Consider the following 24,407-nt stretch of genomic DNA (forward strand, 5'->3'; position numbering starts at 1 on the left):
AGCATACACCAAGGGTGATGTTTTTAGCTGCTTTGGATACTCAGGCTTTTCACAGTGCGTGCTGTATTGTGAAGGAGGGCCTTTACAGATTCCTGGTACAACATGTGGTGCATTTGAGACTGCCACTAGCTGATGGTGCATTGCTGTTGTATCTTGTGTTATGTGTGGTGTTAAATAGGGTCATAAGGTTGTCAAAACAATAAGGTAAATGGGAGCTAAATTATTATCAAAGTTAAAGGTGGTGCAGCAAATACACTGGACTGCAAATTTTTTGGTGCATTTGCATAGGCTCTGGCTATGCATGGCATAATAGTTAACTAAAACTGGCCTTACTCACTAGGGTACTTTTAGTGACTTAGGGCGTATTCACACCAGGAAGGTCCGTTGGTTCACTTATTTGGTCCGGACCAATTTTTTTTTCTTTTTTTCTTTTTTAGTGCGGTTCGCTTTCACACCGTGATTAATTGCAACCGGACCAGAATTTATAAACAAAAGCACATGTGCTAAGGTCGTTCAACCATTGGCTGGTAAACGTGTAGGTGGGGTAAAGAATGGGAAGCCAAAGTCAAAGTTGGCCCACGTAAATACTATGTTTGCGTACTGTGCTCGTTATTATCCTAGCAATATAGTTTATACAGTTACAGCTTTGCAGAAGTGCTTGAGCGTCAAGACCGTTTGATGCAAGTTTAACAATATCATGCTGGTAATTTTGCAACGACGAAGACGTGCAACAAAACAGCTGAGAAGAGCTCTCATGTGTGTCCAACATGCTAACAGCAGGCCTACGGAAGACGGAACGGGTAGGAGATGCAAAATCAAATTATTGTTGGCAAAAAAGCGTTAGTCCACTGCTGCTTACAGCTGTTGTGCGTCACGGAGCTATCCTACATTTCCCATAATGCGCAAAAACTACGGGAGCTCATCAAATCCAAAAAAGGTAGATTTCTGTAACTGGGTCGGATCGAGGTCGGTCTGCTTTCACACCATAAACGAACCGCACCAGGGTTCGGTAGGAACCGCTCCGAGACCACCTCCTCAGCTGGGTCTCGGTCCGCTTGTTTGGTCCGCACTAGAGTTCGAGTGATTGTATTCACACCAGTCAAAAAGGTCCGAACCAAGCAAGAAACGAACTTGAGTTTGTTTTAATCGAACTAAACAAGGCAGGTGTGAATAGCCCCTTAATTATGTTTCTGGTCTGGCACTGGTTTTAACTTGGCAAAGTACTATCTGTAACAGTACTAGTGCAGAGTACAAAAAAGCCCCAAACACTCCACTCATGCATTTGAGACTTGTGGGCCTAAAGACAGACCAGGCAGAGATAAATATCAAAGATGTAGGCTACTACAAGGCACGAGAGAAAACATATCCATCAAATTAATCTCTTTGGGCTATATGCTATCATCATAACTTCCTGCGCTTCTCTAATGCCCAAATGCTCTAATGGTCAGGCTTCCAAAATTGTACTGGGGAGGAGTTTGAATATCCTGCCAAACAAATTCTCTGTTTACTTTTCAGAGTACGGCTATATCCTTCGTCTGCGATACAGAGAGAACACACATGAACTATGTCAAATGTCCACAAATATTATCGGGCGTCCATTATCCATCTTGTAGGGCATGCGCTCTTGGCACTGTCCAGTTGCATTGGCGATCTTCCCTGTCTCGTCTTGGGAGCCGTCCTCTTCCGGGTCTGTTTCAGCGACTTCCAATGGGCGCCGACCAACGCTTTGCTGTTGAATAAATTGGACAAACTAAGCTACGAAATATAATTGCACATCGGAGCGGCTGCGATTTCGTGTCCTGGACACCAGCCACAGGTAACATACACGAACGCTTTAATGCACAAGTCATGAATAATGTTGGGTTGAATAGTGCGATGGATTTAGCGGTAGTGCTGTTGCTGGGCTGTACGGTTGGGGTGACAACATGGGCAGCGGTAGCTTGAAGAGAGCATGAAACTTAGCTAGCTTTTAAGGATAGCCCTTCAAAATACATGTCACGTTTAGCGTCGGTTTAAATGGGAGGCTATCGAAGTGCGCCACTTCAGCAGGACCTAGATATCCTTCCTTTGGTCGAAGTGTTAAGTTTTTGGCAGCATTGTTGTGTAACTTGTAGCTAGACAGTTGCTGCTCTAGACACTTTGTGGCTGATCGGCTACTGTTGCCGAATGTATCCACCTGCAACACAATTGCAACGTTGTAACCTCGGATAGTTTGAGTATGTCAAGTCTGGGTCAAACTCCACCATAGGCTTTCAGTGAGGCGATCCAGTGAGAGTGACAACTGTCAGCAGCATTAGTATTGGGGGCGAAAACTGCTATGTATTTTTTGAATTCCTGATCTCTTTGCCGCTTTTATGTTACATATGACAGTGGTTTGTTTTCTACAGTTAGGGCAGAAGCCTAGGGTGTATTGTTTACGTGTCCCTGAATTTTCGTCCAATATTTCCTGCTTTAGTCTTAAAGGTACCGCGTGATCATTGGATGATATGTGCTTCCGTGCCGGTTGAACACGATAGAAGGCAAGGTTAGCGAAAGAGCATAGGCTACGTGCAGTGTGATGCATGCTCTTGTGCCCTGCCATGACATCTTCGAAACTTTGAACGCTTTCATGCGAGAAGGGCCCTATCACCAAGTCCTTATAGTTTATGTCTTTCAACCATCCTCATAATGTTTTTCACTTCTTAATAAAATATAGCCAAGAGGAACCCTCCACAAGAGTTTGACAGGACATTTATCAAACATAAGGGCCATCTGGCTTGGCCGAATAATGCCTCTTGTTTGTGAAAGTTATGATGCCCGTCTCAAGTAGCCCATTTCCTTGTAGTAGGCGGCATGTCAACAGACATCAGACAAGGCTGCTTATTGGACATTTATTGCCCCTGACCTACATTGTTCTTCCTGTCTGACTGGGTAAAGGTACTTCAGCTAGCTACTGTACCCCCGGCCCCCTCTAAAGCTTAATTGACCCTCCAGTCCATTTTTCCAGCGCAGAAACAATTAATGATAAAGTTAGCCTTTTCATGTTCAGAGATGATGGCAATGTGAACTGTAATGTGCGTTAAATACCAAATAATTGTCAGTGAAACAGAAACTGGTTGTTTACCGCGCGCAGGCATAATGACTATCCATGCTTTTGAATGGAAACCATTTCTCAGAATATTTTTTTGTGCGTTTTTATGATGTATTTATTTACATAGTCTGAATAAAATGAAATGTCAACCTAATTTGCTAAATATTAAATTGTTGCCACAACAGTTGTTTCAGCTCCGAAACAAAATAATCTTCACTTCACCAACAGAAAACAAAACGGCATCAGAGTTATTTGCATTATTCTAAAGTTACAGCACTACACTCTGGACCACAGAGTTTCTGGAAAGCCTCTTAGTCAGTGGAGAGAGATGTTATAAGTGTAGTCTCATCCTCTAAATATTTTAATTGTTCTAGTTGGAAAGATGTATTTCAGACCAGACCTATTTAGAAGAGGCATTACTGTAGCCACCAATCTAAAAATGTAGTACCAAAATAATGGGCACATTCTCTAAAATGCACAAGACTATAGGCTTACATGCCTGTAGCCATACAAAAGTGCCTTGATAAGGCAATCATTCCACCAGTGCCTCACTAAAACATGATCAAACAAGCAAATTAGTTTGATCAAATGGCAATAACTTCAGTAGCATTTATATCAAAAGTCACAGATGGCCATTGAAACAACCCTTTTTTTATTTTCAATACCATCCTCCCTGGGTACTATGCCACTTCCACCTGCCTGCCGGGGATCCTAACCCTGTGAGCCAAAGCTAATTCACACCATCATACATGTTTGCTTCCAGGGATGTCAGACGTTAGTGTTGAGACAGAGCCCAGCCAGGCTGTGGGCGCAGGGTCCCAGGTGGAGCATGAGGTGGGGGAGCAGGGCCACTCTGAGGAGGCTCGGCGAGACCCCGAAGACGCTCAGGCTACACATGAAGGAGCCCCGCAGGGCACAGACAGCCCCGCGGCTGACACGTATGATGATGTTGTGTACGATGTGGCTCTGAGTGACAGTGATGAGGAGGCAGAGGGTGGCTCTTCCCTGAGCCGCAAGGGAGGGGCTCACCTGGACACTGACCCATCCCTAAAGGCCACTGCTCCCTCTGGTAATGACGCTTCGATGGATGCAAAGTTAAAGGTGACAATCGTCCTTCGCCAACCTCGCTGCAATCCTTCTCCTGTGCTCTAGCTGCTTCATGTTGCTTTGCTGCTTGTCGGGTCACGGAAGCTTCCGAAAACCCTCTCTACAGCTCTGTCTTGGAGTTCAAGTGATGTGTTCTCAGCAGTAAGCAACATGAATCAAGGTCTATGGAAATCCCTCCCATTTTAATCAGCGGGCTATCGTACAGTGTCTGTCCGTGGGGTGATGGTGTGTGCTGGTGTGGTAGTGGTGCAGATCCAAACCGTCTTGGTGCCTTTTTATTAGAAGCAAGTGTCTCTGTCCTCTTCCAGTTTCCCCGGCGCCATATTTTGTGAATGTGGGGCTCATGCTTTTCTTATACTGCTTTGGACTTCTTCTTCTTTTTTGCCTCTCTTGGAAATTAAAAATGAGTTCATATGTGTCGAGTTAAAATTGTTTCAATCGGCGAATCTGTGTTTTTGTCTGCTATCTTCCTTACTTCTAACTGTCGTTATCTCATGTAAAATCTCTTGCGTCACCACAGGTCTTGGGCAGAGGCAACTGTTTAGTGGCCTGCTGTGCACTCATAACATTGCACTTCTCTTTCAGTTGGTACTGTGATTCTCAGTGTGGACATGTTTCACCCAGGGCCATGTCAACATCTGTTGACATGAGTTTAACATTACAGCAGTACTATTTCAACCCTTTCTTCCTATGTTACATTGAGTTCCTCTTAGCAAATTCATAATGGGTAGTTCTTCATTTGGATTAGGAGAACTGATTTGGTTAGGTTTGCCGTTAACTTTGTGTTCTAGACTGTTGTATGTTCTTTTATGTACACAGGCTTCCTAGACAATCAACTGTTACTTAAAACTAGCCACAGAGCAGCACAAACATCAGTTCCACTGTTCCTCTGGTGTCTCATGTCCATTATTTAGCAAACCAGTCCTGTAAAGAGCTGAGAAGAGAGCGGGAAGCAAACAGGAGACACTTGACATGCTGGTTTGGAGGGGGGGATTCAGTTATGTTGCCGGTCTGGCATTCTACTCATTGTCCTGTTGTGTTGGTTCGGTAAGAGTGGACAGAGAAAGTAATGTTTCAGATCATGTGCTGTGAGTGGCTGGTCACATGGTGCTCTTCCACACGGCAGCTTTTGTGAGTGTGTAACCAGGGTAGTGGCCTAATCCCCAGGGGAACACACAGCTCCACCCACTGAACACACCCTGACTCTGAATCATGAAGCCATGATAGCCATTTTGTTAATAGAAGTTATTCTTTTATTCAGATCATCTCAGCTTGGGTTGTTGGGCTTAAATATGACTCTGGTGGTCATGAGGATTGACGCATCGATGACCATTATGGTCCACACGGGGAGGTGAACGCCCTCAGAGAGACAGATGTGCTGTCCTGTGCCCCTCGGTCTGTCAATTGTGTTATTGTGTAAGGCCGAGGCACCTGTCTGTGTGCGGGCGTCCGGTGGCTTTAAAACATTCATGTTGCGTGTTACCGGATATCTGGTGCTGTTTTCCCCTCAGACTGGCTCTGCAGACAAAGCCAAGCAAGTCCAGTCTGTGAAGATGACTGTTTTATGTGAAGTAATTTGTATAAAAATCGTTAAGAAGGTGTTTTCAGTGCATTAAATGTCAGTGTGCATGTTCAGAGGTGTAGTATTCGCCACGTTGCTCTTGCTGTGCATTCTAAAGTTACTGGAATCACACAGTATGATATTCCATTCAGATAACAATCCTATGTTGCGTATTCTTGGTGACCTAATCAATGCATTTGGCGCAATATTGATGAAGCTATGGAATGGGGACCCCAGTAGAACAGAGGAGCTCTGGTTGGAGTGCCATGTACTGTACCTGTGAGAGCTCTGCTCTGCTCTGCTGGGTATTAGCAGTACAGCTACACCTGCTGGCTGAGTCCCTTGACTCCTATTAGTAGAAGGTTGATTTCTCTCCAGGGTGCGTGCCACCATAATGGTGTCTTAGTCAGCTTGACCCTCGTACCCTCTGGTGGCCACCTGGGGGTTCAGCTCTTCTCAGTGTGTGAATTAAAGCAACACAGCATAGTTCTTTTACTTAAAAAGTAAACTCATTTAGGTGCTACACTGTCTTACAATGAGGAAAATATGATCTCTAACATTGTAGATCCATGCCCAGTATACGTATGTTATTGCACCATGTAAAATTGTGGGAAGGAGCACGACCCTTTTTGTTGGATTTAGACTAATGTTTACCCACTAACAACTGAATGGATCAGTTTCATTGAAAATTGATGAACGGAAGAATTCCTACATAGCGTTACTATAACATAGTCCAGTAATCCATTCACACAGAGGCACAGAGTCTATTTGTAGTTACTGTTGTCATGGGAGTAGCCTGCATGGTCAGTTTGGCGACCACAGTGCTGAGAGGCACAGGAGTCTAATGAAACAGCCTTCTATAATGCTATCAAGATTATGAGCCATCACACACGTAGTTTTGCTCACTTTCTTATTTGCCAAATCGTGGAAACCTTTACATAGTGTGACATCACATATTCAGCTGTGATTGTGCACAAACTAAACAGTGGCTTTGTAAACTCTTTATGCAGTACTTAGGTTTTCCATGACGGCCTTTCATGAATTAGGCGTTTGATGTTATTTGGCGTGTGCTTTGTGCGGTGTTATTTTTAGCGTATGTAGGCAGTGCCTGTGGCTTATGGGGAATAGTGGGCAAGCGTGAGTATTATTTTGCGGGTGCCATTGCAGCCTTCAGTGCTGCCGTCAGATGATGTCCGTGGACTCCGTGCACACTTACAGTGCCTGTTGCACGTGTCAGGGCGGACTCTTACCTACTGTAGTAGGCTTAAGACTCTTCTGTGAGCCAGTGAGTCGACCCAGGTTCCTGTGTACCCCACTTGCACACCCCTCAGTGCAGAATCTGATTCTTCTCTGAAAGCTGATTGTAACAGTGTCATTCATGAATATGAGGACAATTCTTCTTTTAGATTGTGTGATATTTGTAATGAGTTGTTTTACTTACCGGTAATAGTCTTGGATACGTTACCAGATAGCATTTCTTAGCGTTGGCTTTTTTGAGTATAAATAGTGTGATGTAATTCCTAAGAGGGCTGTGTTGGCAAACTGGATCGTCTTGAAGAAATCATTACCATGGAGACCAGGACTTGAGATGAGACATCTCCATGGTTATTCTAATAGCTGAGGTTATTTTATTTCAGACATGCGTTTACAGGTCAAGTTAACACAGATACTGAGATGATCTCCGTAGATGAAATATAGTTTTGAAGTAGATCTAGCTATATTGGGGATGATTGTGTTCTTTCTGAACAGCCATGTTTAAGAAATGCTACCTTAGTGTTTTTGTTAGAATGTTCTCCCTGAGTATATTCTCCTAAACGTTGTCTTCGTCAGGAAATAGAACAAAGTAGCTCTTTCATTATGAAGGACCTGCTGTATGTGGCAGCATTGGATGTAATGTCACTGAAAAGATGTCCACAAGCTTTTTAAGAGGGATATCTCTGCTACTGGTCTTGGCAGTAATGTCACTCTACCGTCTGTCATTTAAAGCAGTAGCTACAGCGTACATGACCAACTAAGTGACGTAACCAGGTCAAGTGTCCTCAGTGAACTCCAGCCACAACTTGTAGCGAATTCCCCGCCCTGTTTGCCATTGTTTAATCTGGCTGTCATGGTGTTGGGTAGCATAGTGGTTTCTGCCCAGGAATAAATTGTGTGCAACAGATTAACACAAATTAGACAAATGGGCCATTCAAAAGGATTGACACACCATGGCAGCCTACAGTACAAACACAGTTTTTTTTTTGGATAAGTGGGCAATATTGTGCTTCTCGTCTTGACTGGATAGAAATGTGTCCAGTGTGTTTGTCCAGTGTGTACTACTAATGGACACTGTGAATGGGAGCTCTTTGGTGTGTGGATCATCTTTGACTTGATTCCAAACACACTGGACAAGAATCCGATATCCTGAGATATAAACATCCAGCTGCTTATTCCGAGTCCTCTGAGTAGGATCACTGGGCATCTCTCTGACTGTCTCTAATGCTCTAGTGGTCGGTTGGTTTCCCTCTCCGCAGGAGACCATGGCAGAGGAGCCGCACAGAAGCACAGCCGCTGAGATATCAGTGACCAGCAACGGAGAAGCGGAGAGCAGCCGTGATGATGTGTTTCAGAGGGTACGTCCCATGGATTTGCATTTTGCATGGATAACCTGATAACACTATTTCAGTTGCAGCGTTGTTGTTGAGACCTTCGATACACAATACACAAATCTCACTCACCTGCAGTTACAAGTATTTTGCCATATTATTAATGATTTGTAAGATGATTAAGCATTAACATGTAGTTAATTGGATGAGTTATTTATATTTTAAAGTATTTTTTTGCAGCTCCTAGGAATGCATTTGTTGTATCACTAGTGAACTTAAAACACACACACACACACACACACACACACACACACACACACACACACACACACACACACACACACACACAAACACAAACACAAACACACACGTTTACATCAAACTTCAGTATGGCACTGGGTTTGGCACACTCTCCCAGGAAAGTCTACTCTAATCTATTCAACTAGGTTGGAACATTTTCAAGGGCAATGAAAATCACTTCTATTTCAAACAACACATTTCTGTCTGGCCTAAGCTTGAGCTCTATTGTGTCTTTCTTTGCTTTGTATCCCAGTGCAAGCTTACACATTGTCATAGTCCCTCAGCTGAGAGCAGTATGGCAAACCATGCCATATGGCAAAAAATATCACACTCCAAAAGAGTTTTTTTTTTGGTTGTTGTTTCAAAAATTGCCACACACAAAGCTGTCCTGACATATAATTCAGAAATGTAATTTGGGCTTTATATTCCACCGATACATCACATTTATGACGACTGAATTTGATTTGTGAGCAGGCAGTGGCTGAATGACGGGATTATGAGCCTGAGGGTAGAACAGGGAAGCGTGATATTAATCCAGCTATGGACAGATGGTCAATGGTGTCATTTGAGGAGCGCTCTGGTTTTTATTTAAATCATGTTTCACCAGACAGTCACAGAAACTCTAGCCATTTCCCTGTCAAGGTTCAGTAACATACAGCTCCCCTTGGTCATGGGGTAATACAAAAGGCTTAAATATTTGATGCTGGTAACATGTGATGTATGTAGTACTGTTCATACTCCATAACGTGCATAATGTGGTGGGATATTTATTTCTGTACATCACAACACACTCTCAGTCTAAGTCTTTGAGGTCTACACGTTTCATTTTTACCGTTCATCAAATCAAATTTCAAGTTCAACCTGCTGCATTCAAATCAATATGTGTAATCACATTGCCTTGACCGGCTGTCCATTTTGCCCCTCTAGGACGCAGCCCATGGAATGACCAATTTCTCAAGCATGGTGGCACAAACCCACGACACCTTGGACAGTTATGGCTCAACCACAGAGGGAGTGGTTGAAGTGGGCCCTTACAAAGGTACAGCTCCCCTTATCCGGCTGTCCCTACACACACACACACACACACACAGTGCCATCACCCAGTGTTTTGTCTATAACGCTCTCCTTTGTGATAAAGCTACAGTATAGCACGCCATTGTTTTGTGATAAATCAGATTATGCTGATGTATTGTTGAAAACCGAGGCCATTGTGCGATGTCTGTAAGCCCTCACTGACGAGGCTCCCATTTTAGCTTTGTTCTCCTCCTGTCTGCTCCGCTCAAGAGTTGCCGGCTCATCTCGACGTCCTTGCAGCGCTCCACGTGGTCTTGGTTACCATGAGAGTGAATTAAACGAGAGCCCAACATTTCAATTTGAAAAGAGAGGCACCGGGCTGTGCTCATTAAGCCGCCTGTGATCTTCATTTGATTCCTATTCCTTTTCATGCGGAGCCTCTTGATTTAGATGGAAAGGGCCGGGACATCCACATCATCTGTTAATATGTTATATTTACATGCTGGGTTTCTTTTCTCAGGATACTAAAAGGATCTTGCTCCTGAGATAATGTTCAAATGTCTACCAGATAGATGTCTGTCTAATTAAGAGTTTATGACACTGCTTTCCCCCCCAAGAGTCCCTGTCACAAGCTTTTTCATTACCACACACCTGTGCCTGCACCTGTACACACTTCAATCTGTCTCCAACAAAATACTCAACCTTTTTTTTGCTGTGCACACTCACCAGTCTATTAAGATGATCACTGCATATCTCCTTAATCAACACTGAATATTCCCAGGGTCAGCCAGCCAGCCCACGACCCCCACAGTGGCCCCAAGCTCAGTAGCGGCTGGCCGCCTGGCCCGTGGGGCCAGTGACAGTCAGGTGGAGCTGGAGAAAGGTACCGGCTCTCAGGGACCCAACGCCCAGGCCACGGCTCACAAACAAACTGTGGAACAATGCTTAAGCATCTCCATCATAGATGTCCACCTCTATCATGGAACGCCATCTGTTGCTCTCTCTCCTGGCCTGGTAGCTAGTAACAAGTTATTAAGCAACCATTCAGGCAAAGCTGTGTGACCGACAAGACATCTGAAGATGCATGCCCCAATCTTCAGTTTTTTTTGTCTAGTTTCACTTACTTTGAGCCAAAAACCTATGAAGCGTTAGCATGTATATACCCAGGCCATATCAGATGTGTTCTGTTCCAGATAGCAGGCAAAATGGGCATTATGACGTGGATATACGTTAGGCTGTTATGCTACCAGACCTCTGCACCAGTGCTTAATCTTGACTCGTGTCTCGATCAGTTCTCTACCCAGTCTTCCTTTGAAAATGGCACCTGTCCCCTGCTTCTTTCCCCTGACTTTCCTTTTCATTTGGAGCTTCACTGAGCGTAGCCCTCGGGGTAAGCGACTATGGTACATGCTAAGTGCAATGCTGATAACAGGCTTTGTAACGCACTTCTATGGCACACAAGATCAGCAAACTGCACTCTGCAATGTGAGGGTTCATGCTAACACAGCACTCAGGTTAGCACTGACGGTGAGCCCTCGTGAGTTTCGGGGAAACTCTAAGCGCGTGGGCGGCCATGTTCTTCTTGCAGCCCTGCTCCCTCTGGTCTCCCCTTTGCAGATGTTCTGCCCTCTGCCGTCTCTGGAATGCTGCGAACTCGTTTTCTGGCCCAGCTGAAATCTTGTCCTGAAATCCACGCTGACACACTCCCTTTCCTGTTACGCCTTTTTCTGCTGCTGGTATCGCTCTAAATACAACTGTCACCTTGTTTACCGGTGTTTGAAATAATCCAACAGGTGCTGCTATGGGACAGCCAACGAGTGGGCCGGTGGTCCTTGCAGATGATCTGAAGAACCCAGCCATGGAGAAGCTAGACCTGGTGAGAAAGTGGAGCATCAACACCTACAAGGTGAGTGAAGGTCTCCCGTTGGTGGGTCTTGACCTAATTTCATCCTGTAATACAGTACAAAGCTGAAAAAGGACTCCAAAAGTCTTCAGTTCAATAGCAGATTTTCATTGATCGACCAACTATATCTTCTAGAGGTTGCTCATACAGTAAGTGACGATAGCGGAATCTGTCATGGGTTTTTCTGGATTTTGACTGTCTTTAATGTCAATAATTTGGGTATCCATCAAGTACACAGTGGGCTAGACTTTTGCGTACGGTCTCATGTTGTCTCAGGTGCAATGTTTTCTGATGTCCTAACTCTCATCACTACTCACAGTAACCGCACAGACTGCAGTAGAATGGTCACATGACTCACGGATGTCCATTCCCCCTGTGTCCCTCAGTGCACCAAGCAGATCCTGTCTGAGAAGCTGGGGCGTGGCTCCCGGACTGTGGACCTGGAGCTGGAGGCACAGATTGACGTTCTCCGCGACAACAAGCGCAAATACGAGCAAGTGATCAAGCTGGCTCAGACACTGGTCAACCAGCTGGCTCAGATGATGCAGACACAAAGACAGCTGGGAGACGCCTTCGCTGATCTCAGTTTGAAATCACCTGAACTTCATGTGAGTCACAATTTCCTATGGCTCAGGAGTCAGGCAGTGTTTCTGTATGTTCCTGACTTTTCACAGTAGGTGGCAGTGTTTGTAAATAATTTCATATTACAAAGGGGGACGTCAGCAGAGAAACCCCTCACAGCAGAAGGCTCAGAATATTCCTTCCTTTCCCCCCAAGAATTGTATGACAAATTATTGCGCCGTTTTATTGTCATTTTCAAATATTAATGGCGTCTGAGAATCTGAACCAACATATTTGATGCCTCTGTCAGCTTTATATATCTCTCTGGAGTGGTGGTCTCTTGGTCATAGTGAAATATACATAGCCACAAGTACTCTATTGAAAAAAAGATCATGCTGTTTTTTCCCCAGTGGACTTTTTACAAGAATTCTGACATGCTACAGTATGTTTTGGCAGTGCATGCACAATTTGCTGTCTGTTCCTATTAATTCAAATTCAACAGTGAAGGGATGAAATTCCTCTTACTGCAGTTTACCTCAGTCTTTAAACTGTCCACATTCACAATACAAATCTTTGCAGAGGATTTATAAACCTTTCTAAGACAATGCTGCTTCTACCTCCCTCCCAGGCCATGTATAAGAGTGATGAACAGTAGTGACAGATGATTGTAGAGATGTTAGGGATTCCAAGCAGAGACCCATGCACAGATGCAGACCTACAGTACAGTAGATATACAGTATATACTGTACATGTCCTGTGGATAACAGCATTACAAAAACATAATGCTTGCCAGAAAAAAATATTTAGTAAATGTGTTTGAAAAGGCCCAAAAGCATTGTAGTACAAAATAGACAACTCTTTAAGCTAATTGGTAGAGTGAAAACAAATGAAAGGGCAGGAGCAGGATTTAGGTGACCAAAGACCAATCAGCTACTCAGGGTAACCTGGAGGTAGCCTACTCAAGGACAGGAGCATCACCTGTACTCAAAAGCACGTCTCAGATTCACCTGGTCACTCACACAGATAGCCAAACACACAGACAAAAGCAAACAAGACTACAGTACAGTAGGTAGAAGCACTGGGCTGAACTGTCACAAGAGCAGTACTGGCCTGTAGAGCCCTCTCCAATCACCAGTGTGTCTGTGGCATTGAAAGGTTACCTTAATGCTCATTAATAACCCACAACCAGGCTGTACTATTGAAAACAGGATGTACAGTCTGTGTACAGCTCCTTGTTCTCTTTAAAACGGATCTCTTCACATGTCCCTGTATTGTATAAATATGCCAAAACAACTGATGCTATTTTTTCAAAGGTGAATATGAATTTGCTCTTTCAGGAGGAGTTCAGCTACAATGCCGACACCCAAAAACTCCTGTCCAAAAATGGCGAGACTCTCTTAGGGGCAATCAACTTCTTCATCTCTTCTGTGAAGACACTAGTGGACAAAACCATTGAGGATACCTTGCTAAACATCAAACAATATGAAGCAGCCAGGTAGGAGTCTGTGTGCCCCATCTTGTGCATTTTGTCCCAGTGCTGTCAGCTTGTAGCTGTTCTTTCTTTTAACAAGAAGTGTGTGTTTTATGTGTTTTCCCCCTGTATGTAATGGGAGCTCTGCTTAAGTTTGAGGGTGTTGTGTTGTGCTGCAGAGTTGAGTATGATGCTTACCGCACCGATTTGGAGGAGCTGAACCTGGGGCCCCGCGATGGCACCACGCTGCCCAAGATTGAACAGTCCCAACAGCAGTTCCAGCTCCACCGGGAGAAATATGAGCGGATGCGCAATGATGTGTCCGTCAAGCTGAAGTTCCTGGAGGAGAATAAGGTATGAGTATGGTCACACTGTTAAAGCCAGGTAGGGTGCTCAAGCCAGAGTTGAACTCTGCAGTATGCTCGTATGCTTACTCTTTAAAAACTGAGGTGCAAGGAGTAGAATGGTAGAAAGGGATTTGGAAACTGGTGCATTTTTATGGGTAAATCTGCACAAAATGGATTAATGTGGTTGTGTATTTGGAGGGCTGGTTTATGGACATGGGGGAATTTGTATTTGAATGAAAAGGATTAGCAGGGGCTATGTGGCATGAATCAGGCTACCGCCTAACCAGTACCTTTTTATCTCCTCAGGTTAAAGTACTGCACAATCAGCTCCTTCTCTTCCACAATGCTATAGCGGCATACTATGCAGGCAATCAAGAGCAACTAGAACAGACCCTTAAACAGTTCCACATCAAGTTGAAAATGCCCGGTGGGGACTCCCCTTCCTGGCTGGAAGAGCACTGATCGATGGTTCCGGCCTGCTCGGTGTAAGAGCCAGAGCGGGACAGGCATCAGCGGCTGAAGATGGGAAGTAACATGTGCACTCCTTCATAAGCAAACTGGCTATCCCAAATAAAGTGCAGTTTGCTAGTCCCCTTTTCCTCTGCCTAGGAACTTAAATCCATTGGGCAAAAAAAAAAAAGAAATAATTACACAAAAAAACAAAGCTAACAAGGTTTATTTTTCCCCTCCTTGTCTCTCTTGTTGACTTTTCAAACTAAAGATTTTTATGGTGTTCTTGTATTCTCACATCTGAGAAGATGTCTTTTTACTCTTTAATGGAAAATCACTTGACTCAAGGGACATGCACTTTTGTGGTATGATGTGACAAATCTGACATGAAAAAAATACTGGGCATGGCTAATGTCCATTAACAAAGCTCGGTGAATGTAGGAACTAGAGAGTGGCCTGAGGTCTGAATCTACACTGAAGGAATTTTCAGGCACGTGGCACACTTTAAAAATCTTGACCGTTAACCCCTGCTCAGTGCTCTCACCTGCATGGACAGGTAACAGCGACCAGGACAATACCAACAGGTAGACTACAAAACTATTCAGAGAACTGGGGATCCATACAGTGTCTCTCATCAGTCAGAAGACAGTTTTAGAATATCCCCATCACAGTATAGGCTCTTCTCATTCGTCTTTTTAGCTATCCTCCCTTCCTTCCTTCCTCAGTCCTCCAGCTCGTTCCCACTGATCTGCAACAATGGGATGGGGCGGCAACAATGGGATAGTCTATCCAGTGTTCTTTATAGATCAGTGGGAATGAGCTCGGGGACCGAGGAGAGACGTTGAGAAGAGCTTTGTGTGTTCCGTTAAGAAAGTGAGCAAAGGTTGAATGTCCGCACAGGAAGAGGAGATGGCTAGGGCAGGGAAGCATTTTACTGTGCAGGTAGTGTGCACATTTGGTTTCTGTTAACAGAGCCTACTGGTATGAGCGCTGGGTAGGGGTGAGAGATTGATGATCACAACTGAATACATGGATTATACAGATTTTGGAATTTTGATTGATTGGGAAGGGCCAGCCTTATTGTGTTTCTTGACATGAAATGACTTGATGTGCCTTTTTAATGTTGCATGCCTGACCAGTTTGTGGTGATCTTATTAGAGATGAAAACACCCAGGATCCAACCACATTGCCTGGCTAGGAATCACCTTTCAGGCCAAACACACACACACACACACACACACACACACACACACACACACACACACACACACACACACACACATCCCTCCAAGAACCAGCACAATCTCTTATTGTCTCTGATTTATAGCCTTCTAAAGACTATCATACAGATACTATGAATTCAACGCAGCTCTTCACCCATATACTGTTATTAAGGATAACACAACTCTTGAATATTTAAACCAAAAGACATCTGCCCTTTGTACATGGGAATGACCAGCACTGCCTCTGCTGATGAACCTTCTGTTTGTTTGAAATGATCCCTGTGCTTTTTGTTAGATGTTGTCCTTTACAAGGATCATTTGGTGTACAGCTGCTGTACCATAGAATGATTTGCTTGAACACATACAAACACGTTCATTAATGTCTATGTCATAGTTTATCGTTTCATTTCTTTTAGCTTTAATTTGACTACTCTTTAACGGGACATACATCTGCTTTTATTTAATATGTTGTGCTACCAAGACCAGAGAAGAAATCACTATCTAAAGCCTCAACGGCCTCTGAAGCATTTATTTTTTTGGGGTTTTTTTTTTCAAGAAACTTTTTGAATTGTTCTTAGTTTTTCTTAAAAACATCCTCTTCTGTCCAAAAAATATAACTCCAAGTTGTTTGCAGTAGAGATGTTCTTGAACATGAGCATGGTCCCCAAGTGGCCAAGCAATGTCCTGCACTACCCAAAGCCCCTCAAGTGTTGCATCTGCATTGCATTTCTATCCACCCATTAGAACAGCATAGGGGTACACATGTACAATGATTCTGTGTTTGCTAACACAAACATAGGCCTAAGCGTAGGTAGATATACATATATATAAATATCTATATATTTGTAAGTTTCTGTATTTTAATCTTGTATAAATGAACTCTTTCGTGGGCATTGTTCTGAAGACATCACCGTTTGGAGTATTCCTCTATGAAGGTGGAACATCAGTTGACACACTGTTAATATGATGTATGTTCAGTGACAGGCTTTCAAGTGTAAGAAACCCTCTCTATGTTGTGTAACATCTTTGGAGAATAAAAATAAACTATTTTTTTTCTTCTTAAACTCTTATTTTGTTTTTCTAAAAATATATATTTAGCTATAGAGAGAGAATATGCATCTTTCTATAACAATATATGTTTTTATATAACACAGGCCTGATAAAAGTTCAGGCGTGCACGGCCATGTACGATGTCAAGAAAGGCTATTCTCTATATTGTCTTTGGATGTATTTGATCATTTCAGGCACAGATAATGTCCTGTCTATCGGCCCTGTATAACATGGTTAAGGTGTGGAGGACCTTCCAGGTTGCCTTTGGACAATGAGCTCAGAGCATTGGCCAAACAAAGAAAATATTATCCAGCTTACTCAGAGGCCTTACATGTTAGATTTTCGTTGTCTGCCCCTCAACCAAATCAACTTAATATGCCAACACCTGAATGGTAAACCCGTGCAGCTCAGGAGAAAGGAGATCACCACGATAGTGTTCTTAAGACATAACGTTCCAGACAGTGACCCTAGGCACACGCCACCCTGGCCTAATTGCATTGGCATCGTTTGTTTACTACGGCTAATGGAATTAAATCCCAGATTTAATCATAGCGCACCTTTCTCCCACATTTCAAGCGCATATGCAAATGCATGCTTGTGAGAAGGCTATTTGTTACACTGTTTTTGTTGACTCATCTTTGCGTTTACACTGTGCCACGTGCATTATGTGACGATGGTGATGTTGTATTGTAGGCCTAGCCCACTCATCACTGTGAAAACATGGCCACTCAGCATCTAGGAATTTAACTTGAAAGTGCTCTATTGTCTAAATATTCAAACTGAAAGAGTTTAGGCCACGGATCTGATTTAGCCTTCCCTTTGCATTTTTCACAGAAGGCCACCTGGCTGGACAGTAGATTAGCTCTGTGCAAACTCTAGCTTGTAATAGCCTACTGAGTGGACCATGATCATAGTCAATAGTTTTTTTTTTTTTTTTTTTAATAGCAGTCTAAGTAATCTTTATATAATCTGCATGTAGGCTGCGCTTTGCTGATGGCATTTCTGTTATCATACTACTAATTAATATCTACTGTAGCTTAGACTAGGCTATTAAAAAAAAAAACCTGCAATTGGCTTTTATTTTCATGCCTGTATGGTCTTGAACATGGATGGGCGGGATAATCGACTTCACCTGAGTAAGTTCCTTCTCAGCATGCGCATGCGTCAAAACCGATTGCTGGTAGTGCTGCTGCTGCTGCGGCCGCCCTTTAAAGTATCCTGCAGGTCTCTGAGGAAACCGCAGACTACGGATGAAGGGTGATGTCCACACTAGCCTGAGGATGCAGACAAGCGCTTCCTTGAAACGCATTGGTTTGAAGTCTCAGTTTAGATCAAGACAGAAGTGATTCCCATTGGCCTCATATTTTTCACGGTGAGTAGATTCATTCAGTCGTACTTGTTGGTTTATCTAATGTGTCCGAGCAAATTACAATGTCACGGTACAAGTGTGAAATGACATCATGTCACATGCTGTTAACGGGGCTTTCTAGGCAGCCGCTTTAAGCCTCTTTCATTCTCTCCCTCTCTATCGGTAGACAATATCATTACAATAAGTTTTTTTTCTTCTTCTAAAGGCCTACATGTTGCATGCAGAATATTTTTTTGTAAGACGTTTGTGTACGAGTCTGTGTGTGTGTGTGTGTGGGGGGGGGGGGGGGGGGGGGGGGGGGGGGGGGGGGCATGTGCATGTAGCCTGTTAACTATAGACTTTCAGTTTGACTATAGACTACAGTCCAGATAGATTGTTAAGTTGATCTAGAATTGACGGCTTGTGTGGAAATAAAAAAAAATAGCACCATGGTGATAGCCAACATGCGTCTGTGTCCTGATGTTCACTACGGGTGCAGAGTTGGCCTGTTATCGATTTCAACTCATTAAATAATGATCTTTGTAGGTCCCAAATAGGCTACTCAGCTTCTCCATTGAATCCTCCAGTGTTTAAAAAGAATGTGGCGGTTCTCAGCACAATTGCTCTTCACATAAATCAGTAGGCTGAGATTTTAAATACCACAGGTTAAATAATGACATTTGAACACCAACCAGGCATACTGAGTGTAAAGTAGCATGATGTTTATGAGATCAAAGGTAGGTCTACTGTATTGTCTTGTTATGCTACTATATGTGACTCGGAAGACTGGACCATCTCAGACAACAGTGAAGTCTTTTTTTTGTTCAATTCATACAAATACAGTAGGGGAAAGCAACATTGATATAGTGGGTGTTCCGACATAGCCTATGTCCTGTGTCTTGTGTCTGCACAAGAGTGTAGAATTTCACTGATTATAGGGTTCAGCAGTGTCCATTATGACATGTAAGAAGCCTCTGTGACCTGAGGCAGTGAACCCCCATGTCAGGCTTTTAACCCTGCCCGCCTTGGTTTGTTTTAATCCCACAAAGCCTGTTTCCTTGGCCTTTCAAGGCCATTTCTCATGCTGGGATGAATTAGAGGCAGTCCATTCACGTGTTAGGAACAAAGCCATGAAGGAAAGTTCCTCCTAGGTCTGGTCAAAGGGGGGGAGGATGGTATCTGTGTTGCCACGGGAACATGGCAAGTAAACTCATTTCAGTGACCCTCCCAAGCAATGAGTTTCATTATATGTCCTCAGAGTAAAGGATCTCATATTGTTGATAATACCACTGGGAAAGATACTACCACACATCATTCAACATCTCAACATCTCAAAGATAGTGTTAATGTGTTAAGTGCTGAACATGGAGTTTCACAAGTTAACAAGGATAATATGGCGTCATGTTTCAAGGATTAAGCATACTTGAGAATGCATAGCCTACATTAAGAGGCTACATTATGGTATATGCTACTTTTAAATCAGTATGGCATACACTTAAATGTTTTTGTTTTTGCTGTCAGTCAGACATTTGATGCACTGTCATGGGGAGTGGCCATGTTTTTCGTCTTTCTAAACAGGTGTTTCGAATCCCTGTCTACTTCCTCTCCACTGTCACTATGGTGATCAAACAGTGCCTCTCTAAGGCTTTACCCCAGGATTTGTATATTTGCCTTGGGTGAGTGAGTGAGGCTGATAATGATGCTAGTTAACAACAATGGCATTATGACTGTCTGTTGAAATAATAATTCGCTGTTGGATTAATACTACAGTATGTATAATATTAGTGTAGTAACCTATTGTTTATTGCCCTTATTGTAGACATGTGCCTGGCCAGATTAATATTGGTAATAATTCATTTTTGTTTTGCATAAAGTTACTTGAGGGAAGATTATGTTGTGTCATTCACCATTGAATTTTTTCAAAATTCATATCACTGTACATATTGCTTACTTGCTGTTGTTTTCAATTGGTAGCTAATCTATTTGACAAAAGCCATCTTTGATCATTCTGGCACGTGGGAATAGTTTTTGCTACACAACACAACAACAAATAGTGTTCTATTGTCATGCATATTTTATATGAACCATTATATAGCATACATACACCATCAAACAGTTCAGTCCAGTTCTATCTATGTTTTTACTAAATGGAGTGGTGGCTCTAATTGCTTTGGGTCAAATAGGCAGCCTAGTCTGTAGCCTAGACTGTAGCCTAGACTGGCTGCTCTCGTTGTTGCTTGTTTCTTTCTTCTGTTTTGAGTCTTTGAATTTTGTGGCTCATTATTCTCTCAGTCTAGACAATAATTCTTGGACTACTTAGGCGTCATACGTAAATCTGCCCATGACCTGGCGACTGACAAGTGGCAGCTCAGAAAAGAAACATGCCAGTTATATTGGTGGTTAATATCAGAGCTTTAAAAGTACATATGTGCACCTTGTAGCCTTAGTTTTTTTACTGTGAAATGTTCAGATCAGGTGTCTTCCGCTTATATATTTGTGTTCATGAAGGTCACTGTTAAATTGTAACTCTGCCAAACATTTCATTATTTATAACATTGTATTGACAGAGAAAAGAGAATGCATACTAGCCATACCACATCTGTCTGTGTTGTTCAGAACTATTGTCCTAAAGCTATGAATACTTGAACATTAAAGATGAGGCAAGAGCCTCTCTGCCAAAGGACATTAACAGGATCTATAATGCTGATGTAAATTACAGGCACCACAAAGTGTACAACCCAGAGCACAGATCTCAGTACAGTCGATAACGCATTTGCAATAACATAGTTTTTGCCATGTAGTGAATTATTATCTATGTATAAAGCTCAGTAATACAGAGCAATCTTCATACTCATTAAGGGATCAAATGCTCTTCAAAACCATATTACACGTCTTTGAAAGCCAGATAACTGCCTTGTTGTTAATGGAAGCTTAATGTCATTACTGAAAAGACAACTTTCATCCCTTCAACCTAATTTGCTAATATATAAATGAGCTGTGGTGTTTGTTTTGCATTCTGTTACTTCAGACCAATAATGGCAGACAAAAAGACCAAGAACAACCCAGTAAGATATCACCTAAAAGTGCAGTCCTGTTGTAATTGACCATGTCTGGCCACACACGGCTGTGCCTGTTAGCAGGTCTCCGATTTGCCCATCCTAATGATGGCAGGATCAGTGCTGAACACCGCGGCGGGATAAGGCATTGGCTGCTCTCCACTGTTTTCAAAATGCTGCATCAGGGGGAAAACACACCGCACTGTTCTCCATCATAAGAGTCCCTTCATGTTTGCTAACAGCACAAAAGATAAACAGGAACAAAGTGTTCTGCTTTGTAGATGCATAGTGAGAATCTCAGATTCTACACTTGCTGTTAACATTACTTTAGCGGTAATATAACTAGTAACATTTATCAGTTAGAAGTCCCTCATTGTATTTTGTCAAAGTTCAAGCATTTACAGGCAGCACCAGTCAGGTACTGTACGGAGATATGCGTAAAATGATCAGTGCTATTTCCCTCCATCCTGTATGAGTCCCCATTTGATGCGTCTGTTCACGAGAGGAACGTGTCCCCTCTTGTGTTCTCTCTGCCTCCTCGCACTGCACCTGTCCCTCCTTCCTGAGATCATTGGTCTCCTCCAACACCTTCCCTTTCTTCTCCCTCCCTTCCTCTGTTCGTATCTCCCATCTATTAGTATGGGGTCTGTATGTAGGGCAGGCCTCACTGGGCTTTGGATGTGTCCTCCAGCTAGAGACTGAATCGGGTTTGGATATCGTCGTTTATTATCTGTGGAGGTAGCATGATGTGGCATACTGCTCTGCATTTGAATAATGATATACAGAGATAGCCTATCTGTGGTTCAGTGTTGAATGAGAGTGTGGGAATAATAGAAAATAATGGAGGCTAAGACGCAATGCAAAAAGTGTATTAAAATATTCTAGGAAACAGGGTGATGCAAATTATGCGTGACGTTTGAGCCGGTGGTTTTAAAAGAAAAATAAATAGTCTAACAAATAGCATTGAACAGATGTGTGGTATTTGTTTTGCTCTAATCTTGTTTCTGCAAACAAGGCTCTTTTCCGTTCCGTATGCCATCACTACACACACTCTTGTATTTCCATACTCTTTGTTGCTCATTGACCTTTTGATGTTGTGAAGTAGTGTAGCTGTATCATAGATGCACCCATTTGAGCACCTAAAAACTGATTGTTTTAAGCACACCCACAGTATACCAATTTGTGACTGCTTGGTTTCTCTCAGTGTATATCTTAATACTTCAGTGTTGTCCAAATGACAACCCCCCAATATATTCATATTGGATGAGATGTTTTACTGTGTGTAGAATTACATTACGTGATGTCCAATGCTGTTCCCTACGGCTACTGAGTGTGCAGACTGTGTAGTATCTCTGAAGTTGATTCAATAAAATTTGCAAGTCGTAACCAAGGAGTCTCTCATAAAGCTCGTAAAACAGAACACCCAGGGGCAAGTATGCAGTTGTGTTGCTGCTCCTACAGTATTATATACAGTTTGACTCCATACTAAAATACATATCAGCATTCTGAACTTTCTGTTTGAAATATAACTGTAGTTCTCTATGCTGTTTGGGTTTTTTCCTACTGCCATGTGAATCACTGTGTGGTCTGAATTCAGTCCTCAGTGGGCACCACCTTGTCTTGATTATGACCGCCTCGCAAGCGAAGCATCAACGATTGTGTCTACGATCCACTTAAAGATCAGGCTGCATGAGACTTGGTGGGAATGTAGCCCCACAAGGATGACAATAAACCATTGACTTTTGTTTTGATCGAAAGTCCACTGCAACAGACCCCCGAAATATGGGTAGAGCAGACACGGTTTTCTGTGAATTTCTCAAGAACCGTAGGGCCTAGGAGGACAATGTTGATCTTAAGGGACTATCTCAGCCCATTCCATAACCATTCATCATTTGCGGTATAGCGCTAGCTAGTTAAAAATGAAAAGGTAAAAAAATGTAAGCTCAGTGTGAGCATATGAATGCATGCTGTGTTTCGTGGAATTCCGTTCATGGGGGGCCAAGTTGAGCGAAGGGTTGCACATACCCACTCGCACAGATGCACACAAACACACATAAAACCACACACACACACATTTGAAAGACACACAATGTTATTTTTGCAGAGATAATGTGCAGGGACTGGATGGAGGTCATATTTTGTACCGCTCTGCGGTACATCTAGTTGTTGTTGTTGTTGTTGTTGTATGGAGTGCACAGGACACAGCCATGGGGAGTTGATATGCTGGTGTTGGAGGGAAAGGGAATGGAGGGAGGCAGAGTGAGCTCTCTTGATAAGGGTCCCACATGACAGATGGCCGGCAAGAATAGACACACATTCAGCAAAGCGTGAGCTCAGCAAAAGTCAAACCAGAGGGGGTCCTCTAGAGGCATCTCAGAGCCTGGAGGATTTTCAGCTGCAGTACAGCAAGGCCCCTGGGAGAGAGCAGTGCATAGCAAATCACATTCAGCCTGACTATGCTTCTCTTGCATCATTCCGTTAGGTTTCACTGCTGTAATAGGTTATGATGACTTTTCCCATTTGGGATCCATTTACCTGATTGAGAGCACAGCACTTTGAAGTCTCTCGGCAGGGACGGTGAAATCTGTCTTGATGACTAACCTTTATCTGCTGGATCAAACTAAGATATAGAAAGCCAAGCAATGATTATTTGTGTAGTAATCAGCCTTGTTCTTTCATTAAAAGTTACATTCTGGCATGAAAAAATGATGTGCAGACTCACGCTTTGCTGGTTGTGCTTGAGAGTTCTAGACTCCATTTGATTGTTCGAGAGGGTTCTGCACTACGTGAGTCCATTTGGGTGTGCTGGAGAGTTCTGTATTAGTTGATGAATTCATTTGATTGTTCAGGAGAGGTCTGCTCTCCATTTGGTTGTTCTAGAGAGTTCTGTACTCATTGAAGAGTCCATTTGGTTGTTCTGGAGAGTTCTGCACTAAGTGATGAGTCCATTTGGTTGTTCTGGAGAGTTCTGCACTAAGTGATGAGTCCATTTGGTTGTTCTGGAGAGTTCTGCACTAAGTGATGAGTCCATTTGGTTGTTCTGGAGAGTTCTGCACTAAGTGATGAGTCCATTTGGTTGTTCTGGAAAGTTCTGCAGTATGTGATGTGCCTTTGGGCCGCCTTTGGCCTTGCTTGCCCAGCTCTGTGAATTGAGCTTAAAGTGTTCTCACATTTAAAATGCAGATAGCCCTTCCTGGAAGACACATATTCATAATTAATTCTCTGCACATTTTGCATTTGGCTCTTGAATATATAAGTAGGACAGAAGGTTATGCAAGAGGTGATGTGTCACTCTCCTGGACTTTCTTGGTGTCATTGCCTGAGACATTGTATTCATTTTTAATGTGTGTTTGGGTTGGAG

The 24,407-nt window shown here is 43.0% G+C and overlaps 1 protein-coding gene across 3 annotated transcripts; it reads left to right on the forward strand.

The window, feature by feature from the left end:
• The first annotated feature begins 1,548 nt into the window (after window positions 1-1,548).
• On the forward strand, window positions 1,549-16,656 carry arfip1 (ADP-ribosylation factor interacting protein 1 (arfaptin 1)). 3 transcript variants are annotated; one of them, XM_062517553.1, is made up of 10 exons: window positions 1,549-1,816; window positions 3,834-4,171; window positions 8,252-8,350; window positions 9,551-9,662; window positions 10,419-10,520; window positions 11,431-11,543; window positions 11,927-12,148; window positions 13,439-13,596; window positions 13,752-13,926; window positions 14,226-16,656. In XM_062517553.1, the coding sequence occupies exons 2-10, from the start codon at window positions 3,836-3,838 to the stop codon at window positions 14,379-14,381; spliced, it is 1,473 nt and encodes a 490-aa protein (XP_062373537.1). In that variant the 5' UTR covers window positions 1,549-1,816; window positions 3,834-3,835; the 3' UTR covers window positions 14,382-16,656. The 3 variants fall into 3 exon arrangements, with proteins under 3 accessions (XP_062373537.1, XP_062373546.1, XP_062373554.1); XM_062517562.1 differs by lacking the exon at window positions 10,419-10,520 and having other exon boundaries at window positions 1,550-1,816; XM_062517570.1 differs by lacking the exon at window positions 3,834-4,171 and having other exon boundaries at window positions 1,550-1,816.
• Window positions 16,657-24,407: the final 7,751 nt, after the last annotated feature.

This window comes from Sardina pilchardus, chromosome 2 (genome assembly GCF_963854185.1).
Source record: "Sardina pilchardus chromosome 2, fSarPil1.1, whole genome shotgun sequence".
Taxonomy (NCBI): Eukaryota; Metazoa; Chordata; class Actinopteri; order Clupeiformes; family Clupeidae; genus Sardina; species Sardina pilchardus.

Coding starts and splice junctions, on each gene's coding strand:
- arfip1 (XM_062517553.1), top strand. CDS start 3,836: ATGTCAGACGTTAGTGTTGAGACAGAGCCCAGCCAGGCTGTGGGCGCA. Junction 11,544..11,926: donor GGAGCATCAACACCTACAAG/GTGAGTGAAGGT, acceptor TGTGTCCCTCAG/TGCACCAAGCAGATCCTGTC. Junction 12,149..13,438: donor TGAAATCACCTGAACTTCAT/GTGAGTCACAAT, acceptor TTGCTCTTTCAG/GAGGAGTTCAGCTACAATGC.